Raw genomic sequence first — 18,990 nt, forward strand, 5'->3', positions numbered from 1 at the left:
TGGTCCAGTCAAGAATGGTCACAGAATTGTTCTGAAGCCACTCCTTTGTTATTTTAGCTGTGTGCTTAGGGTTATTGTCTTGTTGGAAGGTTAACCTTCAGCCAAGTCTGAGGTCCAGAGCACTCTGGAAGAGGTTTTCATCCAGGATATCTCTGTACTTGGCCGCATTCATGTTTTCTTCAATTGCAACCAGTCGTCCTGTCCCTGCAGCTGAAAAACACCCTCATAGCATGATGCTGCCACCACCATGTTTCACTGTTTGGATTGTATTGGGCAGGTGATGAGAAGTGCCTGGTTTTCTCCACACATACCGCTTAGCATTATCACCAAAAAGTTCTATCTTTGTCTCATCAGACCAGAGAATCTTATTTCTCATAGTCTGGGAGTCCTTCATGTGTTTTTGAGCAAACTCTATGCGGGCTTTCATATGTCTTGCACCGAGGAGAGGCTTCCGTCGGGCCACTCTACCATAAAGGCACGACTGGCGGAGGGCTGCAGTGATGGTTGACTTTGTGGAACTTTCTCCCATCTCCCTACTGCATCTCTGGAGCTCAGCCACAGTGATCTTGAGGTTCTTCTTTACCTCTCTCACCAAGGATCTTCTCCCACGATTGATCAGTTTGGCTGGATGGCCAGGTCTAGGAAGACTTCTGGTGGTCCCAAACTTCTTCCATTTAAGGATTATGGAGGCCACTGTGCTCTTAGGAACCTTGAGTAATGCAGAAATTATTTTGTAACCTTGGCCGGATCTGTGCCTTGCTACAATTCTGTCTCTGAGCTCCTTGGGCAGTTCATTTGAGCTCATGATTCTCATTTGGTCTGACATGCACTGTGAGCTGTGAGGTCTTATATAGACAGGTGTGTGCCTTTCCAAATCAAGTCCTATCAGTTTAATTAAACACAGCTGGACTCCAATGAAGGAGTAGGACCATCTCAAGGAGGATCACAAGGAAATGGACAGCATGTGACTTAAATATGAGTGTCTGCGCAAAGGGTCTGAATACTTATGACCATGTGATATTTCATTTTTCTTTTTTTAAAAAATTTGCAAAAATGTCTACATTTCTGTTTTTTTTCAGTCAAGATGGGGTGCAGAGTGTACTTTAATGAGAAAAAAATTGACTTTTTAGAATTTACCAAATGGCTGCAATGAAACAAAGAGTTAAAAATTTAAAGGGGTCTGAATACTTTCTGTACCCAGTGTATCTATCGCTCTCTCTCTCTCTCTCTCTCTCTCTCTCTAGAATCTAGAATCTATCTCATGATCAAAGGAAACATTTTATTGGCCAATATCATCCTGTAAGTGCATGCAGTAGACTAGTTTAGTATAAAGCTTTGCAGGAAACTTTACTATGTGATGCAATATAGAGTCACTCACTATGATGTAATGTGATATATACATACAGTGCTTGCAGCTGAATACTCAGTTTCATGAGTTTCTTAGATTTCCTTATTAGCTGTAAGAAGTAATCAGTGGTTATCACTCCCTAATTTTTTTTTATTAACTCTTTATCTTCACGCTCGAAGCATTGCCCTTATTCACTTCTTGTCCTCAGCTCTACCTATAATACTATAAGTACAAGTTTTATTGCATCTTTACACAGAGAAGTCATGTTATAGATGAGGTCACACTGCCATCATCATCCTCCAGACTTCCCATGAGTGGGCAATATTACTGGATGATCACATATAGAATACATCATGGAGAACTAAGATTGATGCAGAACCTCATGATATACACCTCAGCTGCTGCAGAACATGACAATTCACACGTCAGCTGCTGCAGAACTTCATACCCACATCCCATGATCATTACAGATCTAACCCCACTGTACCAGATATATTTACATACATAGTATGAGCGGTAGCCACGGCTCTACGTATAAGCTATTGACTCAAGGTTTAGTGGCCATTGATCTACATACACTAAACATAGTCCTGATTTGCTATGCAAAATGCCAGAGAACGATGGAGCGACACGGAAATAATGAATTTATATTATTATCTGGATATCTTGAAGAGATGAAGACTTTCCGAGCAATTCTATTTATTGTGCTTGTAGGTGAGTGATAGAAATCATAAATTCCTACACAGATTATAGCCGATCTCTGGGAGTCCTAGCAGTGAGACCCATGTTATAAGAAGCCCCTTCTCAACTAAGCTCCACCACTGAACACACATGTTTGAACAATGGGACAGGGACTTACTCAGTTTTCTTTCCCATGGTTTGATTTAATCTATTTTCTAAGATTGCAGAGGAGTGGGAAGACATCCCCTACGGCTCACACCTTCCAACACTTGAGGGTCAGGGAAATTGGGTACTGGATATATGTGGGTTTCTAAATATTGGCATCAAAGTCTTCAGTTTCCATTTATACATGGAATGTGTATTTACCAGTCTGACCTAGCATGCACATAATGGTTGGAGTAAGATGACAGGTGTAGGATTTGACCAATTACATGGAAGTTTAGATATGCTATGTAGTAACTAAAACTATAGGGGATTGTTGGCTGAAGTTACACTTCTTGCTAAAGATCATATCAGCACTTTAAAACCTCCTTTCACCATTATGAATTTCATTTCAGGGATCCCTTAAGACCCCATAGCGGGACCATATTTTCTAAACATGCCAGTTTGGCACATTCTATCATATGCTGGGGGTTTAGGATGTTCAGATTAGGAATAATACTCCAGAAATAATTTTCTTGACCTTTTTTATTTTGTGTTTAGATTGTATACATTAGGTTCATTTGTCACATATATCATGGTGTTGTGTCAACAGGCTTAAAGTATGAAACAAAGGTGGAATCTGTGGGTAAGTTACTTTTTGGTAAAGTAAATGTTATATATTTTATAATTACAGTGTAATTATTATGTTTACATAGATTTCATAGTAGACTTTAAAGATGTATCATGCATCACCTAAAGGCAGTTGCAGGACCCAAGAATTTTACCATTTACGTGGCAGGCTGTTATTCAGAGCTCCATGATTAGGACACTTTGACCCTTCTTGAGGAACATTTATAATGCATTTATTTCCGTAGATCCTATTGGCATGATGCTAATATTAGCTTTTGGGTAGTTGGCTGAGAATTTCCCCCATTGAGTTCAGTGGGGAACCTAAAATCTGCAAATCTTAGTGTTGCCGATTCTGCTGTGGATTACCTGCAGATCTGCTGACTGTGGTGAAACCAGGGACGTCAGCTCAGCTGTTAACTCCTTGAGCCCAGTAGCCACAGGAGGCTCAAAGAACTTTTTATAAGTACATCTGGCCTCATAGCTCAGCCAACTAGCTCTTATTTCCCTTACCCTGGTCTGTCCAAATCTGCACCCAATCTGCACAATTAAGTTCAAATTTGCCACAGAAATTAACCACAGCTAATATGACCCATGTCAACTCCCTCTTAAAGGGGTTGTCCACTTCTGGACAACACCAGCTTAGTGAATTCAATGCTTCACAGAAAATAAAAAGGATACTCACCTCCTGCAGCGGCACCGTTCCAGCGATGTCAACGCTGTTATTCGAGAGGGTGAGGTGGCATTGTTTTTTCACGTGGCCACTGCAGCTAATCAATGGTCGCCAATCAGATGTTCCTCATCAATATTCTGTTTGCTTTGATGATATAGTAAAGGCTGCAGCCAGTCAGCAGCTACGTGATATAACAATGACAAGACAATGCTGGAACGGAGCCGGTGCGTAAGAAGAGTATAAGCTTTTCTTATTTTACCTGGGGAACTTGGACATTTAAGAAGGGGTTGTCCAAGTAATCAGCCGTGATGGATTTATTGCTTTTGCCACAGAAAATCAGTTCAGTTGTCTGAATGGGGGTGGATTTCTACAAGCTCCATGAGGATTAATGGGGTAGTCACCAAAAGTTGTGCAACAAATCTGCCCAATGTGAAAATACCCTCTGTGGTCCTGGCATTGGGGATCTCTTATGATGGTGCCAGTATCATGGTCCTTCCATCTAAAGGGGCACCCGAACACATTGAGATGGGACGTTCACATGAATAGGTCTCGTGATCCAAACGAACAATGTCATATCGGCTTATAATACTGTTCGTTCAGATCACAAGACCTGAAGTTAAGCTGGGGTTAATGGTTATGTGAACGTTCTCTTAGGATAAAGCACCAGTATTGCCTAAAAATCGGTAGTCACGATGGCTACATGGGATCCTATCCAGGGGTTTCTCCAACACTATGCTGCTACATCACATTTTATATGACTATACAAACTTTGGAGTCAGTCCTCCTTGTAGAAATGCATGGCCCGATCTACTTTATACGGTGTCAGGAGCTTTATTACCCTTGTGATCTGCTGTAATGCAGGCGTGTTATAGGCCTTTTATAGGTCCCATCAGCACTTTAATGGACACAGCTCCCATCCTGTGCAAAGTAAACAGATGTAAATAATGCTGGACGTCTGAAGCCCAGACAGATTATATACAGCCATGTCCGTCCTCTCTTCCAGCAGTGAACGTGGCTCTGCAGGGTCTCGCCTTTCAGTCCAGCTCAAACCCAGGGCAGGGAGAAGCTCACCGCGCCATAGACGGCAACACCAATACCAACTATCAGAGCGGCTCCTGCAGTAAGACGGCCTATGAGTACCAGCCATGGTGGACAGTGGACCTGAGACGTGGTTATCAAATCAACACAGTCGCCATTACTAGCCAGCTCACGACTGTGACCAGTCAGTTGCCCTGGGCCGAGATCCATGTGGGTGAGAGTTTGGAAGGTTATGGAGTGTATAACCCAAGGTGAGCAGAAGATAAGGGGTTTTAAGATCTGCTGATATTAGAGTATCATCTTACTAAGTCTCTCCCCTGATATTTTTTCAAAAGATGTATATGTGCAAAAGCCCAATAACTGCCTCACATCCTTTCTTCTTCCAGCTGCTCAGTCATCAAGTCCATGCCTGCAGGATCAACCACCATCGTTCCCTGTTTCGGGATCTTTGGACGATATATCACTGTGGTCATACCAAACCGCATTGATACGCTGACTCTGTGTGAGGTTCAGGTGACAGTCATTAATGTACCAGGTAACTATGTCTGCACATAGTCCTATAGCATGTAAAGTTGCATCTGGACAAGTCCTGGATAGGAGGTATGTGTCACCGAGGTGGCTAGCCTCGGTGATGTAGGACCCGGCGAACCAGGCTGTGGCACAGATAGTGTGGAGAGGTTTTTTTTTTTTTAAAGGGCGTGGATTTGGGGTCAGGGTTTTAGGAACGGTCAGAAGAGCTGCGTGGGACTGGCCATTCCCATACCTCAAGTTCCAGTCCTTGGAACAGCCTATTTAAGGCAGTTCAGCTGCCTCATTCAGAGTCTAGGTGTGGAAGGTGGAAAGACCTTTACTGGGGTTTAGTCTTAGCCAGAGACAGAGAAGTGTGGACAGTAGTTTATACGGGTGAGCCCACATTGCTGGACTCTGTACTACCATAAGGTATAAACAGCAGCACTACTGGACCAGGTGCTCAAGTAGGGTCCAATACCGTAGTAATATAGAAAAAACCTCGGCACTCAAAGGCATAAATTAAATGTAATTTTAATAGCAGTCCACAGAAAATGTTTTGGTCAACACGACCTTCATCAGTGTACTGCAACATATATAGAAAGGCAAGACAAAAAACATATCATAAAATAAGTGTGATAACATATACATAATAGAAAAATTTGATGAACAATGGTCATAGTGTCAAGTTCACAAATCTAAGCATAACATAATGGAGATAAAGATTATGGGAGCATGGAAAGTGCACCTACCCAGTTGCTGGGAATGGTGTAAAAGGGAGGAGTGAGGACGCAGTGTCTCAGCAGCGCAGTCTCTGTGGATAGGGAAAGGCGAGTGGGCCCCCCAATTTGTGCGGGGCCCCAACACTTGCCCGGGTGCGCCGGGTGGGGACGCCGGCCGTGGGTTACATATATTGCTTATCGCACAACCCCTTTAAAGGAACCATGAAAGGTTTGATGGATCAGTTTATCAGTTTGCAAGCAGATCATTGATAAATATATTTACACATACAATGTTATGTTTCTGGTGTGCGCTGCAGATTAGGCTTTTCTGTCCATCAAAATAGCAGACTTTGTAAACAAACAGAACTCATTACCAGTACTACAAAGAAGTGAATGCCTACCTGTCAACACTATTAATCTAAATAGGTTCAATTTTAATGCTGATTAATTTTGTAATATATCTTCTTAATGGTCAGCGCTCCATATTTGTGACATACAGTGGGGAAAAAAAGTATTTAGTCGGCCACCAATTGTGCAAGTTCTCCCACTTAAAAAAATGAGAGAGGCCTGTAATTGACATCATAGGTCGACCTCAACTATGAGAGACAAAATGAGAAAACAAATCCTGAAAATCAAATTGTCTGATTTGGAAAGAAATTTTTTTTCAAATTTTGGTGGAAAATAAGTATTTGGTCAATTACAAAATCATCTCAATACTTTGTTATATATCCTTTGTTGGCAATGACAGAGCTGTGTAGCATATTATATGGAGGACTATGTGGGGTGCATTATACTTCTTCTATGGGACCACCATGACTTTTATGTACGCCCCTGGTGAGTATAATGGTTTATTTTCTTTTAGACTGTACATTAAATAACAACAGAACGGGGAATATATACCAGGATGGGGCCAAGTTGAGGGGCATATATACCAGGATGGAAGGCGCATGTACACTGCTCAAAAAAAAATATATATACACAATATAGCTCAATAAAATAATGGGAACACTCAAATAACACATCCTAGATCTGAATGAATGAAATATTCTCATTGAATACTTTGTTCTGTAGAAAGTTGAATGTGCTGACAACAAAATCACACAAAAATCATCAATGGAAATCAAATTTATTAACCAATGGAGGCCTGGATTTGGAGTCACCCCAAAATTAAAGTGGAGAAACACACTACAGGCTGATCCAACTTTGGTGTAATGTCCTTAAAACAAGTCAAAATGAGTCTCAGTATTGTGTGTGGCCTCCACGTGCCTGTATGACCTCCCTACAACGCCTGGGCATGCTCCTGATGAGGTTGCGGATGGTTTCCTGTGGGATCTCCTCCCAGACCTGGACTAAAGCATCCGCCAATTCCTGGACAGTCTGTGGTGCAACGTGACGTTGGTGGATGGAACGAGACATGATGTCCCAGATGTGCTCAATCGGATTCAGGTCTGGGGAACGGGCGGCCAGTCCATAGCTTCAATGCCTTCATCTTGCAGGAACTGCTGACACACTCCAGCCACATGAGGTCTGGCATTGTCCTGCATTAGGAGGAACCCAGGGCCAACCGCACCAGCATATGGTCTCACAAGGGGTCTGAGGATCTCATCTCGGTACCTAATGGCAGTCAGGCTACCTCTGGCGAGCACGGAGGGCTGTGCGGCCCTCCAAAGAAATGCCACCCCACACCATTACTGACCCACTGCCAAACCGGTCATGCTGAAGGATGTTGCAGGCAGCAGATTGCTCTCCACGGCATCTCCAGACTCTGTCACGTCTGTCACATGTGCTCAGTGTGAACCTGCTTTCATCTGTGAAGAGCACAGGGCGCCAGTGGCGACTTTGCCAATCCTGGTGTTCTGTGGCAAATGCCAAGCGTCCTGCACGGTGTTGGGCTGTGAGCACAACCCCCATCTGTGGACGTCGGGCCCTCATACCACCCTCATAGAGTCGGTTTCTAATCGTTGGTCCAGACACATACACATTTGTGGCCTGCTGGAGGTCATTTTGCAGGGCTCCTCCTGTTCCTCCTTGCACAAAGGCGGAGGTAGTGGTCCTGCTGCTGGGTTGTTGCTCTCCTACGGCCCCCTCCATGTCTCTTGGTGTACTGGTCTGTCTCCTGGCAGCGACTCCAGCCTCTGGACACTACGCTGACAGACACAGCAAACCACCTTGCCACAGCTCGCATTGATGTGCCATCCTGAATGAGCAACACTACCTGAGCAACTTCTGTGGGTTGTAGAGTCCGTCTCATGCTACCACGAGTGTGAAAGCACAACCAACATTCAAAAGTGACCAAAACATCAGCCAGAAAGCATTGGTACTGAGATGTGGTCTGTGGTCCCCACCTGCAGAACCACTCCTTTATTGAGGGTGTCTTGATAATTGCCAATAATTTCCATCTATTGTCTGTTCCATTTGCACAACAGCATGTGAAATTGATTGTCAATCAGTGTTGCTTCCTAAGTGGACAGTTTGATTTCACAGAAGTGTGATTGACTTGGAGTTATATGCTGTTGTTTAAGTGTTCCCTTTATTTTTTTGAGCAGTGTATATACTGTATATTATTCAGGATTGGGGGGCCCGGTCCACATCTTGCATCGGGGCCCGTCAGACTCTAGTTACGCCGCTGGTAGGAAGTGTCATGCAGGGAAAATAAATGGAGAGGTCAGAATTGGCTCTCTCTGTGGTATATGGTAGGACTTGTAAAGACGCTTAGCTCGGCTCTCCTCCACAGGTCACACAGATCTCACTGCGACATCTACTGTGTTTACAAGGGCAGGTGGCGGAGAGCAGAGCTGGGCGTCACTACAGAAATCTCTCTTTTGTATCTAAAACTTTTGGCAAAGTTCTTTTTTTTTTTTTTTTTTTCAGATTACAGTTTTTATTTAAAAAAATAGTAATCTTGCATTTTTTACATTGACTACCGGGGCTTCCTGTCCTTGCTGGAAGAGTTTTCAGCAGTTTTCTTATCAGCAGAGGCAGGATTACAATGACAGGTAACCCAGGATCCACCATTCACAATAGGTGATGTCACAGCTCACCTCCTCCTCCTGTACAATGACTGATAACACCTCTATATACAGTAGATAACACAGGATCCACCATTCACAATAGGTGATGTCACAGCTCACCTCCTCCTCCTGTACAAAGACTGATAACACCTCTATGTACAGTAGATAACACAGGATCCACCATTCACAATAGGTGATGTCACAGCTTACCTCCTCCTCCTGTACAAAGACTGATAACACCTCTATGTACAGTAGATAACACGGGATCCATCATGCACAATAGGTGGTCACATATCACCTCCTCCTTTTTCTGTACAATGACTAATAACACCTATGTACAGTAGCTAACACAGGATCCACCATTCACATTAGGTGATGTCACATCTCACCTCCTCCTCCTCCTCCTGTACAATGATTGAGAACACCTCTATATACAGTAGATAACACACAATCCACCATTCACATTAGGCGATGTCACAGCTGACCCCATGTTTTTTGCTGCATATTCAGAGAACAAACTCTGCAACCAAAACTCACAATTTTTCAACTCCTTGTGGTTTTTGAGAAGTTTCTGCTCTAAAACCGCAGCAAAACGCTCAATGTGAACACACCCTTAGACTGCCAGGATCTGCATCATCTCCAGTCCGGGCAGTTGCAGTAAGGATCAGGCCGCTGTGGTCATTTTCCACTGCAGGTTTTATTATGGATCTTATCCTAGTCATATAGCATAAGGTGACAAAACAGAGACCGATAGAACAGACGAGGAATTTAAATATCAATTTAGCAGGTTTTTTTTTATTTCTATTTTTCCTGCATGCGCCAAACCAAGTGTGAATTGATTGCAAAATATAGATCCGCTCAGCTATTACTCCAGACAGCAATCAATAATCAATGTTAATCACCTCAACAGATCGGCAGCTCGGACTAATGATAACGAGTCAGTCCAGTGTCGGATCCAACCTCTTACAGAACACGGAAATGATGGTCCTGATGGTGAGTCCTCTCCCCCGCCGCCATGTTGCTGCCTCTCTCGGTATTGCTGACGACACATAATCAGATATTATATCGTCACCAGCTCAAGGAGAAAGCGAAGACTAACATGAGGATGCTGACCCGGGGGATCGACAACGTCATACAACGAGGTGGGTCATGTACAGAAAACAATAGGATTGTGCAAATCGATTTGCACCAACTCTACCAGCGAAGCAAATAGATGCACTGACTGACATTAAAGGGGTTGTCCGGGCTTGCGGTCCAAGGCTGCAGTCACTCTATGACTGCAAACATGTGAATCCTCACAAAGCGCAGTGTGCACGCTGTCAGGATTGTCCTGTGCCGGGCGGGCATGTGCCAACTAGACATGTGTGGCCTCACTCAATGAAAGTGTATTAATCGAGGCTGGACACGTCTAGTCGGAATGTGGTCGGAAGTATACGAATTGCATACCTGCGGTCATATGACTGCCCACTCACGGTAGAGAGATTGGTGGGGGTCTGACTGCTGGGACCACAGCTGATCCTGAAAACAGAGCTCTGAAGGAAGCGGTAGCCACACGTGAGGACAACTCTTCCATTCATTCTCTATTGGACTGCCAGAAAAAGCCGAGTGCTGTACTCCACTATCTCCAGCAGTCCCATAGAGGAGGTCCACACATCTCACCACTGCTCCATCATGCTCTCAGGGTTCATTCAGCAAGGATTGGTGATAACTTGTAAAGATGAGTAACTCCTTTCTGCTAACAGTCACCCTCCTAATTCCCTCTACCCTAATTCATGGAGGTCCCAGTAGAGATCCCTTCGTGTTCACGTGTTTTCCAGCCTGACGATATCGATGTCCTTTCCTTGTGATTGATCGCCAATATCAGATCGTATTCATCAGCTGATATCATATAAACAGGGAGCGGAGCCAGAACTGCAGCTCAGCAGTGGAGTAGGGTATCAAACCCCCATTGACCCGATGATGGAATTCAATATTGTATGACCAGAAACCCCATTAAATTCATATTCCAGCCTCCATATTTATTTTATACACAGGGATATAGAGCTTAAACATCACAGACTTGCTCTTCTCTATTCCGGGCGCTGTAGATGAGACCTTGATGTATAGATTTCATGTAACACTTCTCCCTGACTCTGCAGATAACAACACCTGCGTCCCCCTGATGATACAGACCAGCAAGGTCCTGTGAGATCTCCAGGATCCTCCGAGCCGCGGCAGAACGTTTATTCTCTATTATAAGGAAATGCAATAAAACAAAAAGAAGAAAAAAACCAAACAAACCAACATTCAACGATACTGAAACTACCGCAATGTACCTTCTGATAAAGTCATTCTCGGTGTGGTGATAAAGTGATGATATCCACCAGGCAGATGACAACCAAGCCAAAGAGGGGACGACGCCCGTAGGAAAGGAGGAATCACCCGACTAATCACTTATATAAGCACTTATGGATGCCTTAAAGAAAAATCTAATTATTTTTTTTTTTCCTTACTTAAATGCATTTATTAAAAAGGCTGCACACCACGTAATAAATGTGGCTCCGTTTTAGTTGGTCCTAAATCCAGAAAATGAAATCGTCCCCTTCTAAGAGTAGGTACAGACTACTCCTCAAAATGGTGTCAAATTTTAGCACAAAAGCTTAAGAAATCTGCATACAAGTGGTTGGCTGTCCCCTCCTACCGGATACTCTATACCCACTTTTTCAACGTTTAGCAAGTAATTGAAAATTTTTATACAATTTGTGACTTTTTATGGCTAAAACACACTTGATAACTGTGGACCACCATCTGTTCAGTTGGGTAAAAGGCCATTAAGTAATACCCAAGAGCAAGAGGCAGATTTCACAAGTCCCTGAAAACAGACAGTGTTTGGATCACAATACCCGGCCCACAGCGCCAGGTGCCCCGGCCCACAGCTAACTGTCTCATTCTTGCCCATTACTTAGTTAGTGCAAATCCAGTCCCGCTGGTCAGGCCAGGTATTGCGATCAGAGCACAGTCTGTTTCGAGGGACATCTGAACGGCACTTATTAATATCCCCAGTCGTTACACTTTAGCAATATCGTTCCCTCATTATTATATACTCCCAAGAACTTACATATTAGAAGTCAGTTTGTGAAAGTACGAATCCACTCCAGTCACTGGGTACATTGGGGCATGTGGGACCTCAAGAGAATTTTATTTATAAACATAAAAATAGAACCAAAGTCACTTTACTCCCATAACCTTTCATAGGAGGCAATAACAGTGCACACGTTACATCGTTAAAAAAAAAAAAATAATCTAAAACCCCATAGTATCCAGGAAACGGATTTTACCCATTTAAATAATAGGGTTCATATGTGAAAAAAAAGGGGAGAAAACAAAACGCCGCACCCTGCAGTCAGCAGGAAGGCTGTATACTTTTTTGCACCCATCTTAATAGTCCAAGTGCTATTCCTAAATGTAAAACCCCCAGGAGGCCTCCGGCCGGGATGTTGATGTGGGGTCTCCACTCGCTCGCACACGTCACTGTTTCTGCTGCACGGCCTCCTTCCTCGCCGCATCTTGCAGTAGTTGGGTGTCCACCTCATCGGCAGGAAGCTGGACATAGCGAACCACAGAACCGCGGATGAAGCAATTCTTCACAGAGAGCTGCCCGAAGAGAAGCCGGGAAGTATAGGGTTAATGTGACACAGACAATCGGGTCACGGCTCTACAACCATTGTCAGACTACAACTCTCAGCGGGTACAGATTATGGAGCCTGGGAGTTGCAAAGTACAACATGGAGGATGAAGGACTCACCATGTGAGGATATTTCTCGGGGTCTGTCACGCTGATGTCTGTCAGTTTGATATTCAGATACTGCAAAGAATAAAATAAAACTAACATTTTGCTGAGATGCAATACCAGACACAACCTATGGCCACAAGTGGCGCAATTTCAGAAGAAAAAAAAATAAAAGTTCTCAGCAGCACATTGTATGGTGCAAACTGGCTGATGTGCTGCCGAGAACAATTGTATTACAGACTGTTCTGTACGCATAGAAGCGCGTTTAAACAGACCATTGTCTTGTGTGTAGTCAGAACCAGAGGCTGTTTCACGGGTGCTGACGACGTGTGATCCCAACAGGTCTCTTACCTGATCTACTGAGTGCAGAGTCCCACAGATGCTGCAAGAGGAAGGAGAGAATTACTGGTATTGTGATCAGATAGTGGGGGGCATTGTGTGCGAGCGTCCGAGGGGAGCGGACAGGAGAATAAAGACTCAGTCACTGCATCTGCGTTTTACGATTGATTAGCCAGCCTGTCATGTGCGCGTCACATCACAATGATTATGTCATACCAGGACGGCTAATCAAGAGCAGAGCTGCGGACGCCTTTGGTGGGATCCCTGAGCATCTCCTCCCATGTAGTGGCCACAGATTACCGACGAGGACGATACACCGGATTTTGCCAAGTGATTCGCACCAACGGCATCCTATAGAATCCACAGTCTGTATACACGTACTGACCACGGGGGTCTCCCTCACCCAAACCTTAAATCCTTCACCCCTCCAGCATGTTTTCATCTTCATCATCAGGCCAAATTTTACAATTCTGCCCAGTGTCACTTTATGGAGGTAATAACTCTGGAACACTTCAACGGCTCCCGCTGATTCTATGAATGTTTTTTTCATGACATATTGTACTTTATGATACTGATAAATTTAAGTGGATTTTTTTTTCGTTTATTTGTGAAAAGAAAAGAATTTTGGTGAAAAATTTTCACAAGTTTCAAACTTTTAATTTTTATGCCCTTAAACCAGAGAGTCATGTCACACAAAAGAGTTAAATAATATTTCCCACATGACATGATTCAGATGAAACCCCCGAGGGATCCATTCACTATAATCAGGCAGCAGAGTTACTCTGTACTCCGGCTGGCCTCTATTCAGAAGTGTTCGTCTTTTTGCTATTCTGCACACCTAAAAAGACGGACGCCGAGGGATCATAGGCCAGATGGCATCTATGGTGCCTCCATCTGCCTCATTATATGGAATCTTCCGCCCAGGGTTCCGTCTGAATCACGTATTTCAGATATTTACATGGAAACCCCGGTGTAAGAGCTCAGCGTAGAGCACAGGATAAATGTGAGCAATCTTTGGGAGGCAGAATGAACAAATCAGCAGCAGGTGAAAAATTGGTTTTATTTATTTTTTACGCCTTTCCTCGTGCGGTATAAGTGATTAGATGACTTTATTCTTCGGGTCGGTGCGCTTACAGCGATACCAGATTCATATCAGGTTTTTATGTTTGGCTGCTGTCACACACTAAAAGACGCTTTTTTTTTGCAAAATAAAGGTTTTGGATTGCCATATTTTGAGAGCTAAAACTTTTCCTATATTTCGGCCGACAGTTTTTTTTGCGGGACAAGTTGATGTTTTTATTGGTACCATTTTCGGGCACGTGATACTTTTTGATCGCTTTCTATTCTGATTTTTGGGTGGCAGAAAAACAAAAAACAGCAATTCAGGAATTGTTTTTTTTTATGCTGTTCTGTGTGTGGTAAAAGTGACTAGATGACTTTATTCTCCGAGTCAGTACGATTACAGCAATACCAGATTCTTTTATGTTTTGTTTGTTTTATGCAAAAATTTTTTATAGAAAAAAAAAAATATATATATATATTTTTGCATCGCTTTATTCTGAGAGAGATAGCTTTTTTACTTTATTTCTCCGCTGATGGAGCTGTATGACGGCTTTTATTTTTTGCGTGACAAGATGCAGTTTTCAGCGGTACCATTTTTATTTACATACGTCCTTTCGATCACGTTTTACTGTACTTTTTTTGGCTTTATGATAAAAAAAGCATCTTTTTGCCACATTTTTTTATTATGGAGTTCACTGTAGGTGTTAAATAATGTGACTTTTTTTTTTTTTTTTTGTTACTTAGTGCCTCTATGGGACGTTAACTTTTTTAGGGCTCTTTCACACGTCCGCGTTTTAAATACGTGTGGTGACAGTTTCCACACGTACTGGAGATAATGACACGCAGACCCATTCGAATGGGTCTGCTCACATGTCAGTGTGTTTCCAAGGACCTCATGCCCGTGTGCTCCACACGCTGACATGTCAGTTTTTTTGCGGATGCACGGTCCGCAAAACGTCTCACACAGATGACATCTGTGTTACTTACCAGTGCTTGGGAATCACTGTACAGTTAGTGCTGTTCCCAAGCGCCGGGTGCTGAACACTGCCCTCATCATGGTTCCCTGCCGGAGCTGTCATCAGCACCAGCAGGGACAATGATGAGGGTAGTAGTGTCTGTGTAAAAATAAGAATAAAATCCATATACTCACTTGTCCGGAGATGTCCCCTGCCGTATTCCTCTGACACCAAGGAGAATGAGCTGCTCCAGCGAGCAGGCTCGGGAGCTGCGCTCAGTGAGTGACAGGGCACCGCTCCTGAGCTGTTCGCTGCAGCGGCTCATTCTCCGCGGTGTCAGCGGTCAGAGGATTACAGTGGGGGACATCTCCGGACAAGTGAGTATATGGATTTTATTATTCTTATTTTTACACAGGGACACTGCGAGAGAAGACTACTACCACTCTCATCATTGTCCCTGCTGGTGCTGATCGCAGTGCAGGCAGGGAACCATGATGAGGGCAGTGTTGAGCACCTGGCGCTTGGGAACAGCACTAACTGTAGCGCCGATTCCCAGGCGCCGGCTCCTGATGTGGCACACATGGACACGGATATCTCCGGTAACAGAAATATACGGACATGTGAAACCGGCCTTAGTCTGATCACTGGTATAATGCATTGCCATGCGCCAACACTGCAGTGCATTTTACCTGTCAGTGCTGCAATGACAGAAGCCTCTTAGACCATGCTCTCAGCATGGGGTCTAACAGGCTTTCCATAGCTGGCTGACCCCAGAGGGCGCCGATCTGAAGGGAGAGGGAACCCCCTCCCTCCCTTCTAAATGCTGGGACTGCAGCATTTAGGGGGTTAAATGAGATGAGGCAGCAAGAACCTGGGCTGTCCAGGCCTGGGCCACCCCTTTAAAGCCTTGTAGTCACATACAAAGCCACCATTGAGTCCGGGTCAGGAGACCGGCGGGCGGTCAGGACATCGCAGCTCCCAAATCTCAACATCCATCCTGACAGGACCAAGGCTCTCACCTCAGGTCATTCTTCAGCTCCACCACAACGTCCTTCCCCACCAGAGACTTGAAAAACGAATAGAAAAGCTGCAGAAGAGAAGAGAAAGGTCAGGGGAAGGCAAGCGACAGAAAACACCCAGCCGGCCGTGTAAGCGGAAGCTACTTGCTGTCAGTGAATGCGGACAGTCCTGTTCGTACACAGCTGATACTACTTGGCCACAATTGCATCCGGTGTGAACCAAACTGGTCGCATGCCCGGCAGAGACATTTAGTGACACAGTGTAAGGAACAGTCAGGAAAGGAGACAGTTCTGTGATATCACCAAGTGTCTAATCTCAGACAGCTGGCAGAGATGTAGAAAATCCCTTTTATGATATATGTGGCCTATGACTTTAAGATGCTGCAGAACTACATGTCCCAGCATTCCCTTGGCCCAATTGACATTAGGAAAAATGGCTGGAGGATGCTGGAACTTGCAGTTCATCTGATCACGTGCTGTCGGAAACACGGGGCTGCGGGCTGTTCTTACCATGGTGTCGGTGCTGCAGTCACTCAGGGCGGGATTCTCTGGTCTGTGACTTCCTAGAAACCAGAAACCGCCGTCCGACGAGCGCCTCACGCTTTTATTCAATGCCGGGCACGAAATCTCGCAAGAATTCGGCAACCAATCAGTGTCTCAATTGCCTCCAGGCGACATTATAGAGATGATACCACGTGATAACTTCCCCGCAATGGCGCTGCGTGGCGGCCAGGTTTGTGAAGACCAAAAAGGTTCTGATTGCGGGAGGCTGAAAGACAAAACCGCATTGGAATACTGCGCGGATTGTAGCCTCAGATCATAAACTCTGGATGAGGTTTTAGTACAGACATGTTGTAATCTGACTGCACAATTCTAGGCTGAGATATCCCGTAAAAATGTGAACACCACATGCTGCACTTTACAATGGATTCTTATGGGATCGGATGCAACCGTGCAGCATCCAAGTAAAATAAAATGTGAACATAACGCTACACGACTTGTCGCACAACTGTCATCACATTGTTCAATTTTAGGGTCTTTTTTTTTTACTTAAATGCATGTATTTAAGGCTAAAAGTAATTTTTTTTACAATTGTGTTTGATGACCTATTTTGCCTTCCATAGCCTCTGTGTTGCACCTCTATTCTTTGCTGTAGAATGAGTTAGCTGAGAACCCATCAGTGAGCTCGTTCTGACAGGAACGTTTGTAATGTTTTTGTCTGTTTTCCGAGCTCCTCTCGTCTCGGCCAATTTACAGCCACAGACATTAAAATTGAATCAGTGGTATTTGAGGTAGATGCCAGCTCACTTGTTGCAGTTCAATATAGTGGAGCATGGAGCTTCGTGCTGACGTGGAATAATCAATAAAAGAGAAAAGTGCTTTCCAGCTCCAGCGTTTCAGACGCGTCTCCGGTGTTCTGTCAAAGGACGCCGGAGCCGTGTCCAAAACGCGTAGCAATTGTTCATCAATTTTATTATTCTTCCCTTCAGGATTTGGCATTTTAACGATTCTTCGATAAACTAAATGATTTTACTGGAGCTGGAAACCACTTTTCTATTGATTAAAATTGAATGTAAAAAAAAAAAAAAACAGCCTGTAAAATCCAAACCAAGCAACATTTTTCATGAAACTAAATTGCAAAAATAAGGCTTAGCCCCAAATACATGTATTTACAAAAAAAAAAATATTGTTCCAAAAGGTGAATGATTGGAAACTACGACTAGAGATGAGCAAAACCGAACTGTAAAGTTCAGGGTTGGTACCGAACACCTAGTGTCCAGTGCTGATCTCCAAACACAGACTTCTGGAAGTCCATTTTAGTGTTCATTGTTCCAGTAGAGATAGTCCCCATTGACTTCTATGGGGTTCGGGTAGAGTTCTGGTACCTGAACCGAAGTTCGGACAAAAGTTGGGACGAACCCAAACACCCATGGGTCCTCTCATGCCTAACTATGACCACTAAAGGATTCAGCCCTTAATGATAGGGGCAACAAAAGTGTCCTAGCTGTGAAGTCTGCGGGATGTAAATGAAGAAAGGTGCTGTGGCCGAAGGGAATTACAGGAAGAGTCGGGCACAACTCTGCTTCTCAAGATGAGGAAGTTTATACTGATCATTAATAATAAAAACACAATAATAATATTACCAGAAGTGCCATAATACACAGGAGCTCTGTACATAGTATACAGTGTATAGTGCAAGTGTACAGGTAATACAGTGATCACCAGTGATTTTTCACACAGGTCTGTATATAGTGTCAGTGTACAGGTAATACAGTGATCACCAGTGACATTATACACAGGAGCTCTATATATAGTGTATAGTGTACAGGTAATACAGGGATCACCAATGACTTTATACACAGGATCCCTGTATAGTGTCAGTGAACAGGTAATACAGGGATCACCAGTAACATTACACACTGAAGCTCTGTATATACTATATAGTGTATAGGTAACAGACTGCATCTCTAGTTGAAGTCCTTCATCCTGCCCTGTGTCTCCCATTCTGCCCTATGTGACTCCAATCCTGCCCCATGAAGTAAAAAAAAAAAGTTCTTCTTACCTGGCTGCGGTTGAGCGGCGTCTTACCCTTATCCATTTGAGGCGTGGACGCACTGGCGCATGACTGTGATGGCATATGCCGGCGACGTACATGCCATCAGCTGCAGGCCTGCGATTAGCTGGTGGCTGTTAATTATTGCCGTGTGGGAAGCCACCGAGGACACGTTAAGTTACTGAACTGGCAGGATCCTACCCCTGGGGCCCGGTGAGCAGAAGCAAAAAGTGGGGGGCCCATTCTGGGCCTCCCCTCCTCGCTTCTGCTCACCGGGTCCCATATGCCAGAAGGGCTTACTGCCCTGATGGCAGCCCTGTTCGGATCACATTCAGCCATTAAAGTCAATGAGTCCGTGGAAAACATCGGACTGCACTCGAATGACATCTGAGGTCAGTCCAATTTTCACAGACTGACAGAATGGAGAAAACAGATTTTTTTTTCTCCATCTTCTCGTCTGAGAGAATCGGATCTCACTCTGATCAGAGTGTTTTGCATAATTGACCCGATTCTCTCGAATGAGAGAAAATACACTGGTGTAAC

The 18,990-nt window shown here is 44.1% G+C and overlaps 2 protein-coding genes across 3 annotated transcripts in view; one reads left to right on the forward strand and one right to left on the reverse strand.

The window, feature by feature from the left end:
- Positions 1-1,580: 1,580 nt before the first annotated feature.
- On the forward strand, positions 1,581-11,281 carry LOC141155101 (uncharacterized). Of its 2 annotated transcripts, none has more exons than XM_073641755.1 (7): positions 1,581-2,062; positions 2,784-2,816; positions 4,477-4,759; positions 4,895-5,043; positions 9,659-9,741; positions 9,824-9,890; positions 10,887-11,281. In XM_073641755.1, the coding sequence occupies exons 1-7, from the start codon at positions 1,858-1,860 to the stop codon at positions 10,934-10,936; spliced, it is 870 nt and encodes a 289-aa protein (XP_073497856.1). In that variant the 5' UTR covers positions 1,581-1,857; the 3' UTR covers positions 10,937-11,281. The 2 variants fall into 2 exon arrangements, with proteins under 2 accessions (XP_073497856.1, XP_073497855.1); XM_073641754.1 differs by having other exon boundaries at positions 1,584-2,062; positions 4,474-4,759.
- Positions 5,534-18,990, reverse strand: part of LSM2 (LSM2 homolog, U6 small nuclear RNA and mRNA degradation associated) — a 40,279-nt gene continuing 26,822 nt past the window's right edge. Inside the window, exons 2-6 of the mRNA XM_073641756.1 lie at positions 16,404-16,662; positions 15,894-15,961; positions 12,869-12,899; positions 12,533-12,592; positions 5,534-12,381 (exon numbers count right to left, since the gene is read on the reverse strand). Coding sequence (XP_073497857.1) covers positions 12,256-12,381; positions 12,533-12,592; positions 12,869-12,899; positions 15,894-15,961; positions 16,404-16,406 — 288 coding nt within the window. The 5' untranslated portion in view covers positions 16,407-16,662 and the 3' untranslated portion in view covers positions 5,534-12,255. The remainder of the gene's footprint in view (positions 12,382-12,532; positions 12,593-12,868; positions 12,900-15,893; positions 15,962-16,403; positions 16,663-18,990) is intronic.

The sequence above is a fragment of the Phyllobates terribilis genome, unplaced genomic scaffold (assembly GCF_046119375.1).
Source record: "Phyllobates terribilis strain yellow unplaced genomic scaffold, ASM4611937v1 Scaffold_7__3_contigs__length_470593459, whole genome shotgun sequence".
NCBI classification, from domain to species: Eukaryota; Metazoa; Chordata; class Amphibia; order Anura; family Dendrobatidae; genus Phyllobates; species Phyllobates terribilis.